The sequence below is a fragment of the Falco rusticolus genome, chromosome 4, assembly GCF_015220075.1.
Source record: "Falco rusticolus isolate bFalRus1 chromosome 4, bFalRus1.pri, whole genome shotgun sequence".
Lineage (NCBI taxonomy): Eukaryota > Metazoa > Chordata > Aves > Falconiformes > Falconidae > Falco > Falco rusticolus.
The window spans coordinates 28299259-28316082 of record NC_051190.1 but is presented as its reverse complement, the minus strand read 5'-3'; the positions used below and the strand labels follow the sequence as shown (position 1 = coordinate 28316082).

The 16824-nt window shown below is 39.6% G+C and overlaps 1 protein-coding gene across 4 annotated transcripts in view; it reads left to right on the top strand.

Moving 5' to 3' along the window:
- USP22 (ubiquitin specific peptidase 22) overlaps positions 1 to 16824 on the top strand; it is a 111239-nt gene that overhangs the window by 76207 nt on the left and 18208 nt on the right. For all 4 annotated transcript variants that reach the window (XM_037382452.1, XM_037382450.1, XM_037382451.1 and 1 more), the window contains 2 exons: positions 7199 to 7368; positions 14172 to 14319. In XM_037382452.1, coding sequence (XP_037238349.1) covers positions 7199 to 7368; positions 14172 to 14319 — 318 coding nt within the window. The remainder of the gene's footprint in view (positions 1 to 7198; positions 7369 to 14171; positions 14320 to 16824) is intronic.

Genomic DNA, 16824 nt, shown 5'->3' with positions numbered 1-16824 from the left:
TCTTCTTGTGCGTTCAAATAGGGTAAGCAGTGGCAATAAATACAGATAAATTTAATTTATCTTTTAATTCCAGTACTCTACAGAATGGATTTGACTTACAGCGCCCCCAAATGGTGTCTGCACAGGTCAGATATTTAAACTAGAACAAGTGTTCTCCAACTGCACCAGGGTGCATGCGTGTGTCTGTTAGGGCTTCTGGATGGTAGGGGCTGGCTTTTTATTTGACTCCTGTCCATGCCAAATGAAAATATTTGTTTATGATATATGTGATATAAAGAAATGTTTATGATTAAAAGAGGAAAAAGAAATCCAGATTTGTGTAACGATATGATCTATTTAGAACTTATTTAAGATGCACTCAGTCATCCTCCCAACCTCCCAAAACTGCAGGATTCAACGTGGCTTATGAATCTTGGTGCACACACATATATACATAATATTTAATAGGGAAAATGGAATAATGTAATATAGGAAAATATTTACATTAATATATAAAATATAAGATACATAGAAAATTTGATAACATGTATTACGAATGTCTTTTTATAAGTTAAGAAATAACTGCTCTAGAACTCTTTTGGCTTGTGATTTAGAAGGCTTTGCTTAAAAGTCAGGTAGAGCAGAAGAGTGAGTGAAGTTTCCAGGTTGTTCCTCTTGGTGATTGAATAGCTTGAGGGGGCTTGGGGAGTGGGTGGTGGTAGTGGTACAGCTCGAGGAAGGTAGTTTGTTTCAGAAGGGATTTACGATGATTCAAAATGAGCAATAACTAACCTGGCAACCTTGAATAACTGGAGAAAAGGTGCCAAGTGAGGCAAATAAAGACAAGGGAATTTCAGCACATTTTCACCTGGTTCAGCAGTAACTCAAAGAGGAAAGATTGTTGCCCTGAGTGTTCATCTTAACATACCTGCTGGGGATCCTTAAGTACCAAGCAAAAGGATAGTAATAAGCAGTCTCATTTGTAACCTGCTTATGCTGATCAGCTGCAGGACCGAGCAGGGTGCATCTGGTGAAGAAGAGCCCATGGTGACTTGGGAAGGTGGTTTCAGTGGGAAGTTGAGGCAGTGAGCCTGCTAGGTGGGAGAGGGTCAGCGCAGCGAGGAGGTGCAATGACAAGAAGCCTGGAGGTGCAGCCTTAAGTGTCCCTGATCTTGCTGCTCAGCACTGCTCAAAGCGGGTGGTCTCATCATCCTGGTGGTGTTCTTTCATGTTACTGGGCTCGCACTAGTTACAGGAGCTCCTAGAACATTTCTGTGGTTTGCTCATTTTTTTGATGTTTCGGGATCTTGCCACATCTTTTTTTCATTCTACTGAATAGTTTTAGTCTAGTCTTCCAAAGCCACATACCCATTTTCTCTTCCTGGTAGCTTTTCTGTTTAGTGAGGGTTTTTTCTGTAGCTTGGTGGTTACGTAAAACAGGAGTGTTCAGTGTAGGCAATGCACGGTTTTCAGGCTTCGCCTCTGCAAATGTGCATTGTCTTACTTGAACTCAGCAGTTTATAACTGCTCAGCATCTTGAGTGGTTCATATTATTTTAGCATTATGCATTTTCTTTATCAAGTTTCTTCTGTTTTGTATCTTCTAGATTTTTACCCCTTTTTGGAAATAATCCTTTGGGATTGACAGAGTAGTTTTGCCATTGTGCAGGCTTTTTCTTGAATATAAGCAATGTTCCTGGAGTAGTACTGTTGATGTGGCCTAAAAACCAACTGAATTTTGTGTGGGCATTTTTATTAACTCTTGAAATTTATGTGAAAGGGGGTGGGGAAATCCCTAAACATTTCATATACTTCTGTATGTGCTCCTCTTAACAGGCACTGGAACCAAAGCCCTCCTGGCTGCTGCAAGCTTCCTCCCGGCAAAGCATTACACTGTAGTCCCAGCATGTGTTTCAGTTCAGCTGTGTCCCAGGTCACATAAATGTTTTCCCTCCTGTGTTCATCAAACCCCTTTGGGGTCTGTGTTATTCTTTAATATTTCTGTATATTATTTTTGCAGTGTTTAAAAACCAACCAACCCAACCCCACTTTTTCTGTCTTGATAGCTTTCTGTGATATAAGGAAATCATAATACCTAAGTTCAGTGGCTTACTACTGCAGGAATAAATTCATGCTTTTGCCTTGTATCTGAGAAGTGGTGGAAAAAGTATAAGACGTGGTTGCCAGAACTCAGGTGAATTGTAAGATAACTTCTGAGAATGCATGTCAAAATTTTCCTTTTAAGATAAGAACTTAATGTGGTCAAACTGCTTGTTCCCTTTAGGAATAAACAAAGGAAAATCAATTCATTCTTTACAAATTATACAGCAAAGCTATAGAACTGTTTTTGAATTTAAAGAATACAGTCAGTACCTTTTTGGAAGCTCAGGTTGTGCTCGAACACCTTTTTTTCTTTCCATCCCCCCCCGTGTGATTATTTTTTTATTTATGGTAGATTGCATGCTGTCTGTTTGCTGGAGGTAGAGACATTGAATTATTGAGTTAGTTTTTAAGATCATGTGGCTGAATTTTTTTTCATTTAACTTGGCTGTGGCAAAAGTTTATGTAGGTTTTTCTTAAACAGTGAGGTACCAGAGCGTGTCATTGGTAAGTGTATTTGTAAAAAAACTATTCTTTGTGAAAACCTCTGAAAAAAGCTTTTTCTAATACATGCGACTCAGTATTCCTGCTTCTGCAGGTACCTTTGGGTTCACTAAACCACACAGTTATTTTTTTGACAACTCACATGATCACTATGTCACAGAACGCCATGTATTTTCCTGTGCGGACTTGTAATTTCACTTATCTGCATACTGCTGCTTTCTGAAATGAGTATTTCTTTAATTACTATTTCCAAAGGTATTATCTTTTTAGAATAATTGCTGTCACTAACCCCATTAGCAAAGCAGTGCTGCTTCTGGCATGCAGGTGGGGCCAGTGTTGTGTGGTATGGCCTGCACCTGAAACCTGAGAGAGAATCTGTTTTTTGTTTCAGGTGCTAAGTAGGGCAGCTCTCCCCTGAAATCCGTTTTCAGAAAGCTGCTCTTAAATGGTGTTGCAGTTCCTGTTGTATGAACGTAGGATGAAACTCCAGAATTGTTCTAGAAATCTTCATTGCCATGCTACACTGTTTATTTCCAAGGGTTATGCTGAGCTCTCTTTAAATAGTTCAAGCAAGCAGCTCCTCACCTTGCACTGACTTCTGATACTGTCTGATGGTGCTTCAGGGAAATGTCAACACCAGCCGGGGAACTGGGAGGGCTGGGGGTAGGGGACAAAAAACTGCTCTAAGGTGTTGCTAGCCTGTGTTCAGTGTAAAAGGGATCTCAAGCTGGCTATGTTTTAGTGCATCTGAATGATTCCTGATTGTCTCAAAACTGTGTTATATAGTGACCTATGTTATTGCTTCCAGAACCTTCATTCAAATAAATCACGGGTTTCTGTGTGGTAATATTTGTTCAGACTGGTTTGCCTGCTGTCTTTCATACCCCAGCATGAAGCCGAGGTTTAGAGACAAACAGAACCTCTTCCAGGAGAGCAAGATAGGCACCTGATTGGTTTTTCTGTATTTTGTATTCATGTGTGGTCCTCTCATTTCCCTGCTTCCCACCTTTAATAGCTGTACAGTTGCATTTCACAGAGAAGTGGAATTTCCTTATCTTGTTTTGGCTTTTTCATCTCACCTGCGTGGGTGGACTTGCAGAACCAGTGTTCTAGATCTCCCTTCATCACAACAAGTGTTGTTGCCCAGTGTTGCAGATCTGTTTGAATGTATGAAAAAGCAAAACCCGTTACTGGAAGAAGATTGAAGAACTGAAGCTGACAAAGGTAAGCCAGCTGCTTAGAACCTAGTTCTGAGACAAAATGTAAAAAGGATTTCTCAGATGGGTTTACCTGTGCTCAAGGCATTGCAGAAGTAGTTTTTTGTTTTGGGTTTTGGGTTTTTTTTGCTGCTTTGCTTACGCCCTGCCTGTCCAGCACGTGACAGAAAGGGAGCAGGGGTCATACACCGTGTATGATGATAAAAGGGTATTTTGGTTTTTATGATTATATCATAGGTGACAACTTTGCCTTGACAGAAATAATTCGTTCCAATATTTACATTTACATCAGCAAGGTTCAGAAGTAAAAAGTGCTTTTCTGCTAACTACGCTTGCCACGAGCACACATCTGTGTATAGAAGATGTCAAGTATGTCATTGGTTGCTCTTGCTTATTTCAGAAACAGCTAATAAGAAACAGAAATAAAGATAACACTATAAAGCACAGCAGAAGTTTGCAGAGTACCACAGCTTTATTCCTGGAGGTTGGATGCTGCTGGCAGTCCTTAGACAGTTAGCCCACTCCTCTGTACAGATGCAGTCCACTGATGAGATGCTAGTGGAGACAAAGATGCTAGCCAAAGTGGACTGCTGCATTTGAGGCTTTGGCACATCATTTTTCTGTTAATTTATGACCCACATGTTGCAATGCTTGACTATTCCCATTAAATATTGCCAGGCTTTATTCATGGGGAGGGAGTAGGTGTGGCAGACGGGTCTTTAACATTCTTAATATTTTATTGACCAGAATGCTGTACAGGCTTTAATTTTTTAGCTGTTTTTCTTTCCAACAAACTCATTTTTTCCCATAAAAGTCAAGCACAAGAGGATACGTTGTTCTGAGTTCTGTCAGCTCTTTAGTTTTATGTACATGAAACTTTGATGTTTTCCAATATGCTGCAATTAGTTATGCGGTATCTTAGCTGTAGTGCAGCACATCATACCTGTTTCATTTCAAATGTCAGTTTAAGAGACAGTATAGCAGCTGCAGTCATTGCTCCCTCAAGGATAAGACTGATGTATGCTCCTTTATGTTTTTCCCTTTTCAGCCAAGTAAGTGCTCATGTTTTGCTACATTCACCAGTTCCTGATTTTTATTAGAGTTTGGAGTATTCACATTTCAGCCTTGTCTGTTTTGCAGGTTACTTTGTCTCTCTTCATTCAAGTGAAGTCATAGTCTATGAAGCACTCCGTTTAGACCCATGAAAAACTGACACCAAAAGACCAAGCAAGCAGAGTAAACCAAGGGAGCCTTCTGACGCCTGTAACTAGTCTTCTGGTGGCAACTTTGAGGAAGATTTGATTCTTGTGGTCACAGGGAAAGAAGGTCCAGCCACAGGCATGTAATAAATGATGCTTAATAAATGATTCCAAAAAGCTGCCTTTATGTGTTTGCTTTTACTTGTGATTGCTCAATTAGGTTCCAATAAGTGCTAGGGTGAGTCTCTAGATGGATTGTTGGTTTTCCACTAGTCCTCTGCAGTGTGCAGGCTGACTTGCAATTCCAGCGCTAACAAGAGGGACAGAGTTTTCCAGGGAGAAATAGGGAGAGAGTCTTCAGCTTCTCAGAATACCCTGCTGCATCTCAGGCATGTCCAGGGAGCCTTACAGGCTGGGATTTAAATAAAACCGGTAATTTTAAAACAGAAAATACAGGGGAGAGGTAGGTAAGAGGCACCAACCAAACATTTCTCCATTGCACAGCATAAACACCGTTCTGTTGTGATGTTGTTTGCAGAGATGTGTAGGCTGGGGATTGAAACAGGATTGTGTACAAAGTCGAAGCATCACACCGTATTTCAAGCTGCTACAACAAATTAACTATTTAATTAACACTTTGCTAATGTTGTGCATACACTTGTTGCCTCCCAGCATGAAAATAAAACAAATAATTGCAATAAGCGTTCTGCCCAATAGAAGTTACTGTAATAGAATGAGAAACTTTGTCCTGCACTTTGAGTAAACGGAAGCAATGGGAAGCTGTCAAAAGGAGGACAGTGTTGCATATTAGATACGGGGGGTGGGGGGGAAATTAAATTGAGAGGGCTCTGTGTCCATCGCCTACAGCTCAGTATGCAGTTCAAGCTGATGGAGTGCCATTTCTCTCTGGTAACATAGCAACTGGACCACACCTCCTGCTATAAGATGCTAAAGAGCCCTTTGAGCACTATCTGGTGTACTGCAAGGGAACTGCACCACTTTTAATTACCACAGCATTGCCAGCTGATACTCCCCCTGCCTGCCCCCCCCCCCCGGAATAGCAAGGAAATTCTTCATTCTCTGTCAAGTAATCCTGTTTTTTCATTCACTGTTTGTGTAGTAATCCTATTTATATTGCAGAAGAGGACTATGTTAATTTTAAATTAATACCAGAAGTGTATCTATCGGTGCATTTTATTTTGTTTCGAAGTAAGTTTTTGATTAAAAATAAGCATTCTTGTCCACCTGATGCTCGTCTCATTTAGCACTCCTGTGTGGTGGTATTATGTTAACATTTTGGAAGAATACTCAAGGATTTGAGCATGTTTTTCTTCTCACTTAGACTTTGCAAATGACTGAAAAGCTTTCCCCACTCCTAACCTCTCTTCTGTTGTGCAACAAAAGAGCTTTCCTTTAAGCATCTTGGTTTCCAAGCACAAGAAATCGTCTCTGGGCATTACTGAACGTTTGACTTAAGGTGTGATGAATCCTCTTATGCCAAGTTGAATTTTTTGATGTATACTGTAGATTAATGTTTAACTTAGCTAAAACAAGTGTGGAACCAGTATTGTTCAGAGTTTCTCTTTTCAGGCTGTTTTGTTCGGCTCTTGGGTTTTGTACAAAAAAAAAAAAAAAAAGCTAAGTCTGCATTGGATGTCACAGCCTGACTGTTTCATCAAGGCTGTTTCCTTTGCTGCCTGTCTTAGGAAGATGATTGTTGCATTGTAACAGTGCAAAAACTTTATTCTGGCTTTGTGACCTGCATGAGGGAAAGCCTTTTAAACTATCTGAAAACTTACTTATTGATTTATTTTAACATATTGGTTTCTTACTGTAGCGACTTAACAGTTGTTGTCATTGCACTTTGGTATCAGCTTGGGGAGGGGGCATGTTTTGGTGATGTATGGCAAAACAGCCACTGTAAAATAACGCTGTTGGTGTTGCTGTACTTCAGTGTACCCTTTTTTTCTGAGCATTTAAAAAACAAATCCTAGCGTAGGTCAGAAAGCTTGTTGGTGGCAACTTGTGACTTGAGTACATCAAAACCAATAGCCTACCTAAAACAATATAAGACTGTACTTGGAGCTATGCATATATAGTATATCTGTGACAATATTGTGAAAACTACATGAAAATGCAAATACACCATTTTGTTAACTTGATAATGCTTATGCATCCCCTCCCCCTTCTGTCTTTATAGGTCTACGAGGGCTAATCAATCTTGGGAACACATGTTTTATGAACTGTATTGTCCAGGCACTTACCCACACTCCACTGCTGCGAGATTTCTTCCTCTCCGACAGGCACAAATGTGAAATGCAAAGCCCCAGCTCTTGTCTGGTCTGTGAAATGTCTACGCTTTTTCAGGAGGTGAGTGCTGTTTGCAGCAGTAGCATCGCCTTTCTACAGATGCTGGCTGGTTCTTAGCCCAAACGGGCTTGTGTTCTATTTGCAAATATAAAGGGAATGTAAATTATGTTTTCCCTCAAGGTGTGGCAAAACAGAGCAATAAAGGTTGAATGAGACCTTACTGTCAAAAATACCCAATTACTGAAAAAGAAGCTATTGACCTCTTAATTCCTATTCTTAAGTCACTCTTGTTTAGGCAAAGCTGGTATTGGAAATAATTACAGTGCTGCCTGCTCTTCTGAGACTGATCTGCGAGTCTATAGTCTTAAAGCTGAATGTGCGCTTTAATTAAAGGTGCAAGTTGTAGCTGGAAAATATGTCACAGGCTCTTTGGGTGATAATGGGTATGAGACTAAAGCAGTAGTATATAGCGTTGTGGTTTAAGGCGCTGGATTATGTAGGTCTGTATAAATATTTTAAAGATCTTGATTCAGTGGTTTCTAACAGGGAGAAACATCTTTGCTATCAACTCTTACGTGAAACCCGTTAATGGCCAGGAGGGTGTAGAAAAGTGAATGCGTTGGTACAGTTTGTACCTTCTGTGTATTGAGCAACTCTTCTTTCCCGTTCTGGATCAGGTGTCTGGCTTTGCAGTGTGCCTTTCTCTGTAGGTCTAGCCTGTGCTGCAGGAGACAGGCACAGGCTTTTCCTTAATAAATAGTCAAAGAGCTTTATTAACTGCCTTAGTTCTGTATCAGTAATGTAAGGACTGTGGCTAGACTTGGGCTTCTAGTTTTAAGCTGAGTCTTTAAAAACAAATCAATCCAGTTCTGTGCGTTTCCCTCAGTGGTGGATCTGCTTTATTGGTAAGTAAAAAAAACAAACCACCCCACCCCCAACAACCGGAAAAAAAACCCAGGAGAAAAAAAAAAAAAGGCAAGCTATAGTGCATGCTGTCACAGAGCGTTTAAGGTATTTAAGATAGCTGGAGATGTTTGTATGCAGAGCATGTCTTTTGTGTGTATGCTGTCAGGGAAGTTTGTTCAAACTGAGAAAGCCTGAAAATAGCTTTATCTTGTGATTTTCAATTTGATTTTACTTCTGTGCCTTTTTCACCAGAGGTGATTCTTTTTGCTCATTGCAGGTGAGTTAAGCATATACGGAAGGTAAAGTCCCCCTCAGACATTCCAGGACAAAGTTGTTTTCTGCTTATATTTGGCACTCATTAATTTGCTACCTTTCATGCTGCTTATCAGTCGTTAGTTTTATGTTATACTTCCTATTTTTTGATTTTTTCAGTTATCCCTGAGTCTGTCAGGAAAGGAGGTAAAAACAAGAGACAAGCATACCAATAGGTGGAAGCTGGAGGTTTATTGAAACCAGGCATGCAGCTAAACGGGGAAAAATCACTCTGCCTAGATAAAAAAGTTCAGTCATGGTATAGAAATATACAGTTTCTGTATGCTGTTAATATAGAAACCTATTTACTTATTTTTTAAAAAGGTACTATTTTAATCTTGATATCCTCTCATCAAATTGTGGTATAAAGTCTCATTTCAGTGAATATCACCGCATTCTGTTTATGCACGTACATTTTTTTTAAAATCCCTTGGGAAAGGGGAAATGAGTGTTACGTTACAGATTGAGGGGTTGGAGGAAAGATCAGGACTGTCTGGGTAATGATTTTTATTTCCATTTTTGCATGTGGAGCCCTGTTGATGGCCTAGGATGTCTTTTGCTAGACTATGTACAAGCACGTAGCAAAGAATAGGCTGTTACCCAAAACAGGGCTTAAATGCAGTATTTGCATTACGGTCGTAACAAAATTTAATTTCACACACAACTTTGGGAATCTCAGCCTTCATTTTCCCCAGTGAAAACTCACGCCTACGCTTGCATTAGTTCTAATAATTAACGTTCTGTGACACGGGGGTATGTGAATGAGGGAAGAGCCATATCTGTGACACCAGACTGTGAAGATAGCAGTGCAGGGGTCTCTGTCCTTATTTCACATTGAAATACTGCAGCTGTGTGCTGTGGGAGGACAGCAAAAAGTGACTCAACCACCTTGAAGTAAAACTAGAGCTTAGCCCTCCGCAAGCCAAACTGTAGTGTCTGTAACCAGCTCGGTCTATTTTAACTTGCAAGCAGTAAATACCATGTTATGTTTATAGCTCTGTCAGCACTCGTTGTAAAATTCTGTTTCCCAGTGAGTTTTAATTTCTCTGCAGTCAGAATTAAAACCAAAATGTTGCATTTTTGGAGCAGACTGGTTATAGTTTCATGTCCCTGCTATATGCAGTGATTATGATGAAGATCCTGTGCTGTCTTTGCAGAGATGTGCTCTGAGCGAAGGAAGGCTAACCAGTGGAGATGTCAGTGCTCTGGTTAAGAATTCCTTTGTAATTGAATTACTGTGGAAACTTTGGTTCAGGTTCTGTCTTGTTTTTAGGTAGCTTTCCCACCGGGATTAACTGATGTAGTTATCCCAAGGCATTTTACCCAGTGACAAACGATCAGGGCAAGGGTTAACTTCATCTCCGCTCCGCCCCTCTTTTCTGAAGGTGTGATCTTAGGCAGATGGAATGCCAGGGGATCTGGTGAATGCATGCCAGTAAGAACTCTCCAGGAGCAAGAGACATTGTTTGGAATGTTAAATAAAACTTCCTATACTTAAATAGGCAAGTTTTTGCTATTTGTCTTGTTCCTTCTTTTGTTTAAGATCTTTTAGTTACATAGTTTGTGTGATTTTTCTGTGAAAATAGGAAGCTACAAAGTTCTTCCACCTTGAAGTAGGTTACTGGTGGCTAATGAGTATCGGATGGTTCTCAGAATCGAGGGTCTTTTTCCTTGGTAGCTTTTCCTGCAAATATGCCAAGCATTGACCTCTGTTTGTTTTAAAAATATTTGACTGCATCAATTAACATTCTCATTTGTGCTACTTGAAACCTATTTCTCAATAGAATCATGACATGAATTACACTGCATAAGAAAAGGAATGGAAAGGATTTGGGAATAACAGATAGTGGTGAAACTGGATGGAGGGAAGATAGAGCACACATAATCCATTCATTGAGCCTTTTGGCAGAAAGGGTTTGTGCACTACTTTTTACCTACTGGCATTTGTGTTTTAGTTTTGCTTCACCAATGAAAATTAATTTTGGGATGGTCCACACCCTAAGGTTTATCTAAATCCTTTACAGAACGGCCATTCGGGATGGTAGGATTAACAGATCTGTATCTCTGTGTACTCTGAATAGTGAGAATACCTGGGAATATAGCAGAATGCAGCACATCTACCAGGGATGTAAAGAACAAAGCCTTCTTTATTCCCATCATTACTCATCCTCATGAGCCTATCAAAGTGCACAGCACAACTACGTGGAGAGGTGAGAAGTGAGGACAAAAAGGAAAAAGAACGAGATGATTTATGGCTTTGATGTCTTAAGATGGTACGCTGTTGAAATGGCTTATGTATAAAATAAGTTACAGCAAAGGTAGAAGGGAGAAAAAGTAGTTACGGCTTTTTACAGAGGCAGAGGCTTTGCGTTTTGTCACGGGAAGTGCAGGGTTTGTGCTGACCTAGTAAAATCTTTTCTCTGAGATAAGTATAGAACGCACAGGGCGTGTGCGAGCAGAATGGTTTTTCTGACTCCTTGAACCATTGCTCTTTGGGAAACCTGCAGCCAGGTGTGTGTTTATTCTGAAAGGCACGCATCTTGGCCACTCCATTTATCCATTGTAAATTTTCAGAACGCTGAAAGTCTTAATTAAGAACCAGTTTCCAAGAGGAGGTTTTAGCTTCTCAAATTGTACAGGATTTATGCCTATAAATTCTTGATTACAAAGCTCAGAGACTGTTCAGTTGATACATTTGATCTATCGTATATATGTATCTGTTTGGTCATGTAATTAGGAAACTTCTGTGCATGAGTTATTGGCAAAAGGAGAAAGAACAGATGTGTGTGGTGGTGGATTTTTTGTTTTGTTTTATTTTTTAAACCTGACTGGTATCTGTATATTGTTGGTAACAATCATGCAAAATACAAAGCTTAGAGTCCTCTAAATCAGAGAACAAGTGTTTTAAGTCCAAAAAAAGAAAATACTGTTACTTGGGTTGTGTGTAAGAATGGAGGCTTTGAATCCTGGCTTGGTGGTTTGGGGGTTTTTTCTTCTTTTTATTCTGGAACAGCGATCTAACAGTGTATTACCAAGCATTTTCAAATTGCTCGAACTAGTTCTCTTTGATATAAACAACTGATACTGCTGAATTGAAAACAAATTTAAAGAAAAATTGTTTTAAATTATATTGGTAAGAACTGTGCTATTGAAGCCTTTTAAAGGTAACATGTAAATACATCGTTATTTATATTTGCACACTTTAATGAGAAGGTTTGTGTAAGAGTGATTGAGCAAGACTTTACATGGACTTTTTTTCCTTCCTGTGGGTTGGAACAGCTCCAGTAGGCTGCTCTTCCCAGCAACAAGGAAACGAGAGATGGGGTGGAAGTTTTATACATTCTAGTTAAAATATTACCATTGAATGTGCTTAGATCCTTTTGTTTCATTTTTATTAGAACAGTGAAGCTTCCCCCCACCCCCACATGTATTCAACAGCATTCTTACTAGGTGTGTTTCTAGTTTCCGTGTGCTAATGGCTAATAATTTGATAAAGCTTCTTGTTAGATTCTTCTAATACTAACGAAGCACTAGAGAATGTAAAATCTGCTGGCAGGTCTAGTGTCTGCAATGGAGTAATTACGGAGAGTGCTGTTGGTTAAAATGACCGGAGAGCTCTGGGACTAATTGTAAGGAGTGACAGAACAGAGAAGTTTTATTGCTGCAGTTCCCTGAATTATGTTGAGCAGCAGCTGCGTCAGCAGATTTCAATTACCATACTACTGCTCCAGTCCCTTGGTGTCATTCTTGCTGGCATCGGAGTTAACTATTGATTTTTTTTATTATTATTATTTATTTATAGAAGCATTTTGTGTTATTTGGCTGCAGAGGTGTATCTTCCTGTTTGGAAAAAACAGAGCTTGCAATAAAGAAATTTCTTTGCCAGGAAATAATACTAAAGCCATTTAGAAAACCCTACATATATGAGGACTAGATGAGACGATTGTACTGCCTTTTCCTTATGTGTCCCTGAAAATACAGTGTGTTTTATCTGGGTAGGTTTGTAGCCCCGATGCCTATACTTGCACTGGTATAAAATGCTCAGAGACTGGGCAGGGAGAGGCTTAGGGCTGGGGAAGGAAGCCTCGCTTTTCCAATGAGAGTGATAAATTATTTACTGCTGGGGTTTTAACTCTTATTTTTGTTCTGTGTCTTTCCTGCTTACTGTCTTCTGTTTGGGAAAATAAAAGTTTGCCTTATGAACACACAATATGAAATTGTGGTGTTGCAGGCACACTTTACTGGTAAATACCTTTTCCAAAGGTTAGGTAGGGAAGGCAGGATGACTTGAAAATTTTCCCTTCTTAAAAATGTTAAATACAACCTGAAGGCCGAGGGAGTAAACTCTTTTGGGATCTCTGCTTTGCTTTTGGAGCTGGTATCACAGTGCAGGGGCCGAGCAGGTAGAGAGGTCAGCCTGCTCGGGAAGGGACTCAGCTTTAGGATCTGACCCCGGATGCTGGAATCGGCAGCAGCAGCAGTGGGAACCCAGGAAGATGAAAGTATGAGAGCTGTAGCAGCAGCACCTGGATAGAAATGGAGAGAGTGAAGGAAGGAGCTGCACCTTAACCTGGGAAAACACAGACCCTTAGTAATAGGTTTTTTTGGGGAGGATGGGGTTGTTTGTTTTTTTTAAAGTGGGACCTGGCTGGTTTATATTTATTAAAAAAAAAAAAAAAAGAGCATGGATTTCTGTAGGCAGTTCTGTCCTCTTCTGTGCGGATTTACCTCCCCAGCTGTGTGTCACTGCTCAGCAGTGGTGTTTCACATCATGGTTTTGCTGACTGAATAATTTGTCTGTGCGCTCTCTGATACGCTTCTGGCAAAATCACCTGGGGGGGGCAATTGCAGTCGCTCCTGTAGCCAGCTCATCAGATTTTGACTGAAGCAGATTAAGAAGCAGCTGCAGGAGCTGGTCCAGGACCAGATCTCTGGGCAGCGACACCCTGCAGGAGCACTGATGGGCAGCTGGCATTGGGGATAGGCGGATGGAGTGGTACCTTCAGTTCTGCAAGCAGCTGTGCTGGATAAAGTTGTTTCTAAAGCCTTGTGCTGTAATAGCTATACTGTGTAAGGCCGATACTGGCATGAGGCTGCTATCCTGCTTGTAAATTTTTCCTTAAGGTAGGAGTGCGTGCAGCCGTTGGATGCGGCGCGTTACCATGGCTTGGCTCAGTGGCTGGCCAACAGCTGGCCTCTAGTATTCTCATCTTCAGTCTTTGTCCTGGTTTTGGGGGGCGTATAATTTGTGAACAATTATGAAAAATTGCTGATTTCTTGCAAATGTAGGATTCTTCCCTACTTCCCCCCACCCCTGGCTATTTCAATAAAACCCAGTGGTATCAGCAAGGCATTTTTGAGTGTTGTTTGTGTCCACCTTCCTCAGCCTCCTTCCCCTGCCTTTCTTTGGCTAATCCATCACAAAATGATGGAATTTCAAGGGAGAAAACTGAGGTGCTCAGTTCTGAGACCACTTCTTCAGTAGCCTGTGATAAAATTATGTCTCTGTGTTTTATTATTAGGCCATCAGAATTAAATGGTTTTAATTTATTTGACTAATTGCACTCATTTAAGTTTTTAATAATTAAATGCACTGAGGCTGTGTAACTTGTTAACAGTCATGTCCTTCTCTTTGCTTTGAGCAGTTTTACTCTGGGCACCGATCTCCTCACATTCCATATAGGTTATTGCACCTGGTATGGACTCATGCACGGCATTTAGCAGGGTACGAGCAACAAGATGCACACGAGTTCCTCATTGCTGCATTAGATGTGCTACACAGACACTGCAAAGGTAAGGCTTGTACCGAGTCTTCAGCCAACAAGGAATATTGGATCAAAAGGAGGTAGAACAATCCCTGTAGTGTCTTTCAATAAACAGTCTTAGCAAATTCCTTTTAACATGTTTGGTAGACTTAAAGGAAAAGACTTATAAATAAATAAACAATTCCAACTGTCAAAAATTACCTGGAGTTAGAAGCAGACAAGCCTGTACCTTGGTTTGAATCACCTTCTTCTTGTATTGGTTATGAGTCACTGTCTTTTCTTTTAAATTGCTGTTTTAATTCTATTTATACTTGAGGTAGTTAGAACTCTTACTCAGTGTGTCTTGGGACCAATGAATATAACATAGGGGAGGCTATGGCTGTTCTAAAATATCCTACTGTATTTATGATGCCAAATTACTTACAGAAATGTGAATAAAAAAATTAGTATTTGTTTTTGGTATCTTGTTTTGTTAATCTCTCTATAAAAATACATAATTGTACAATACAGTAAAAATATTCAGTGGCATGTGCTTAGAGATGAAGTGTCTTAAGTCTTGAACTGATTTGGTGGTAATATATGAAATTACGTATTTCACGTTAGTTAGCTGAACAAAATTTGAACTGAAAATTTCCCAATCTGCCAACATTTGACCTAGCTTGATTCACTTACTTAAGCACAGAAATTTTTATTATTCTTGTAAGGGAAAAACAGTAGGGTTAATAGCAAAACAAACAAACAAAAATCCTTAGTGACTGAAAATAAGCTTTAAAGCACTGAACTTTCCTCTGTTGCTCTTAGAAGCAGCACTTAGAGGTTAGTGTTTTGGCTTATTAGAGGGCTATCAAAGGGAAAGCTGCTACTGCTTCTTTGAAACATTTCGAAGTCTTGCTTTTGTCTTTGAGATAGTCTTACGTGGCAGCAGATGGGCTTGTTCAGATTCATCATAGGTGTCCTCCAAAAGAGTCTTCTCCAAAAAGAGTACTTCTAAGGACAGGAGTACATAGAACTTCTTCTGTAATTATTAGTATCTGTTGTTTGACAATCACCAACTGAAATTCAGTAAGCCTAATTAAACTAGTGTTGAAGTACTGTAAGGAACAGCTGACCCAAATACTGACTTCTCACCTAACACCAAATACAGTCAGCTGCAAACAGAAATACTTCTTGGTTCTGTTAAAGTTTCTGGCCATTGATCCAACAAATCTGGAAGCTTTTTCGTCATCTTTGATATAAAATGATGTTTGTAATTCTTATATACTTCCTGATTAGTTCATGAAGTAGTAGTGTTCTCAGAATTGTAAAGGAAAAACTTGCAACAATAAAGGTCCCCGTGCTCTTTCCAAACTGATAAAGGATCTGAAAAGACATTTTTAAAGTGTGATTTGGCGTTAAATGAAGAATCTATCTGATGTATCTCCTGAAATTACCAGCACAATCAAGCTTTCTCAGCAGTTTCTTTACTTTTGGTTCTGTTTGGCCTCTCCATCCCGAATGAAAATGAAACTGTGATCTGTCCTAAAACTGAAAAAATGATATGTCAGACATTCTTTGTTGGAAAGAGTGTATGCATGCGGACATATTCTTTTACTACTTCTTGGATGTCACAAATGTGTTAAAAACACTTGACTTCTGAATTGTTACTGAGTTTCATAAGGGTTTTAGCCAGCTTGAATTGAATTAGGGAGTTTTGCACCTTTTAACACTGAGTTTTTTTTGGATTGTGGGAAAGGTACCATTTACATTCAGTACAAGGACAATTCAGTTATTTGATGGATATCCTGAAGTTAGAGCCTACTTGCATGGGCGTAACTAAGCTGTTAGTGCTGCTAGTGGGAGGGCATTAGCACTAGATCCTTGACATCTGTGTACTCAGGTTCTTAAATTTCTGTTTCTGAAGAAATTGAAGGACTTTTATTTAATGATGGTAAATAATCTATACCACATCAAGGTAGTTTAAAAGAAGTGGTTGAGCAGTTGTGTGGGAACCAAACAAGTTAATCTAAACCAGAATTTCAAGTATGGTCATGATAAACCACTTCTGGAATGAACTAGTTTGCTACGCAATGAGAACATTTTCCCACTTGTATATGCACACAGGCACACACACAAATGTGAAGTATACATATGTAAAAATATTACTACTAATAGTGAGAATTAAGTCCTAAAGCTACAATAAATAATGACTCCCCTGCCAATACTAAATAATTTACCGAATCAAAAAAACTTTTAAAGTTTCCAGTCAGTATTAATCAAGTTCTAAGATTAACACATAGTGAAGTAAAATAAAGTCATGGGGAAAATTTTGTCCCAAAGCCCCAGCTTTTGGACATTACTTGTGATCACAAAGGCTTCAGACACAAAAGTAAATCAAAGTGTTCCTCATGCTAAGAACTGTATAAATATCCAGTGATACTTGTTTGGCTGACGTTGATCACTTACTCCTTTTCCATTCCATTTATTCAACTTCTTAAGAGGTGTCCTAATGCAAGTCAGAGAGAGCTGTGAATGCTTGTTGTTGATGTCTGCCACT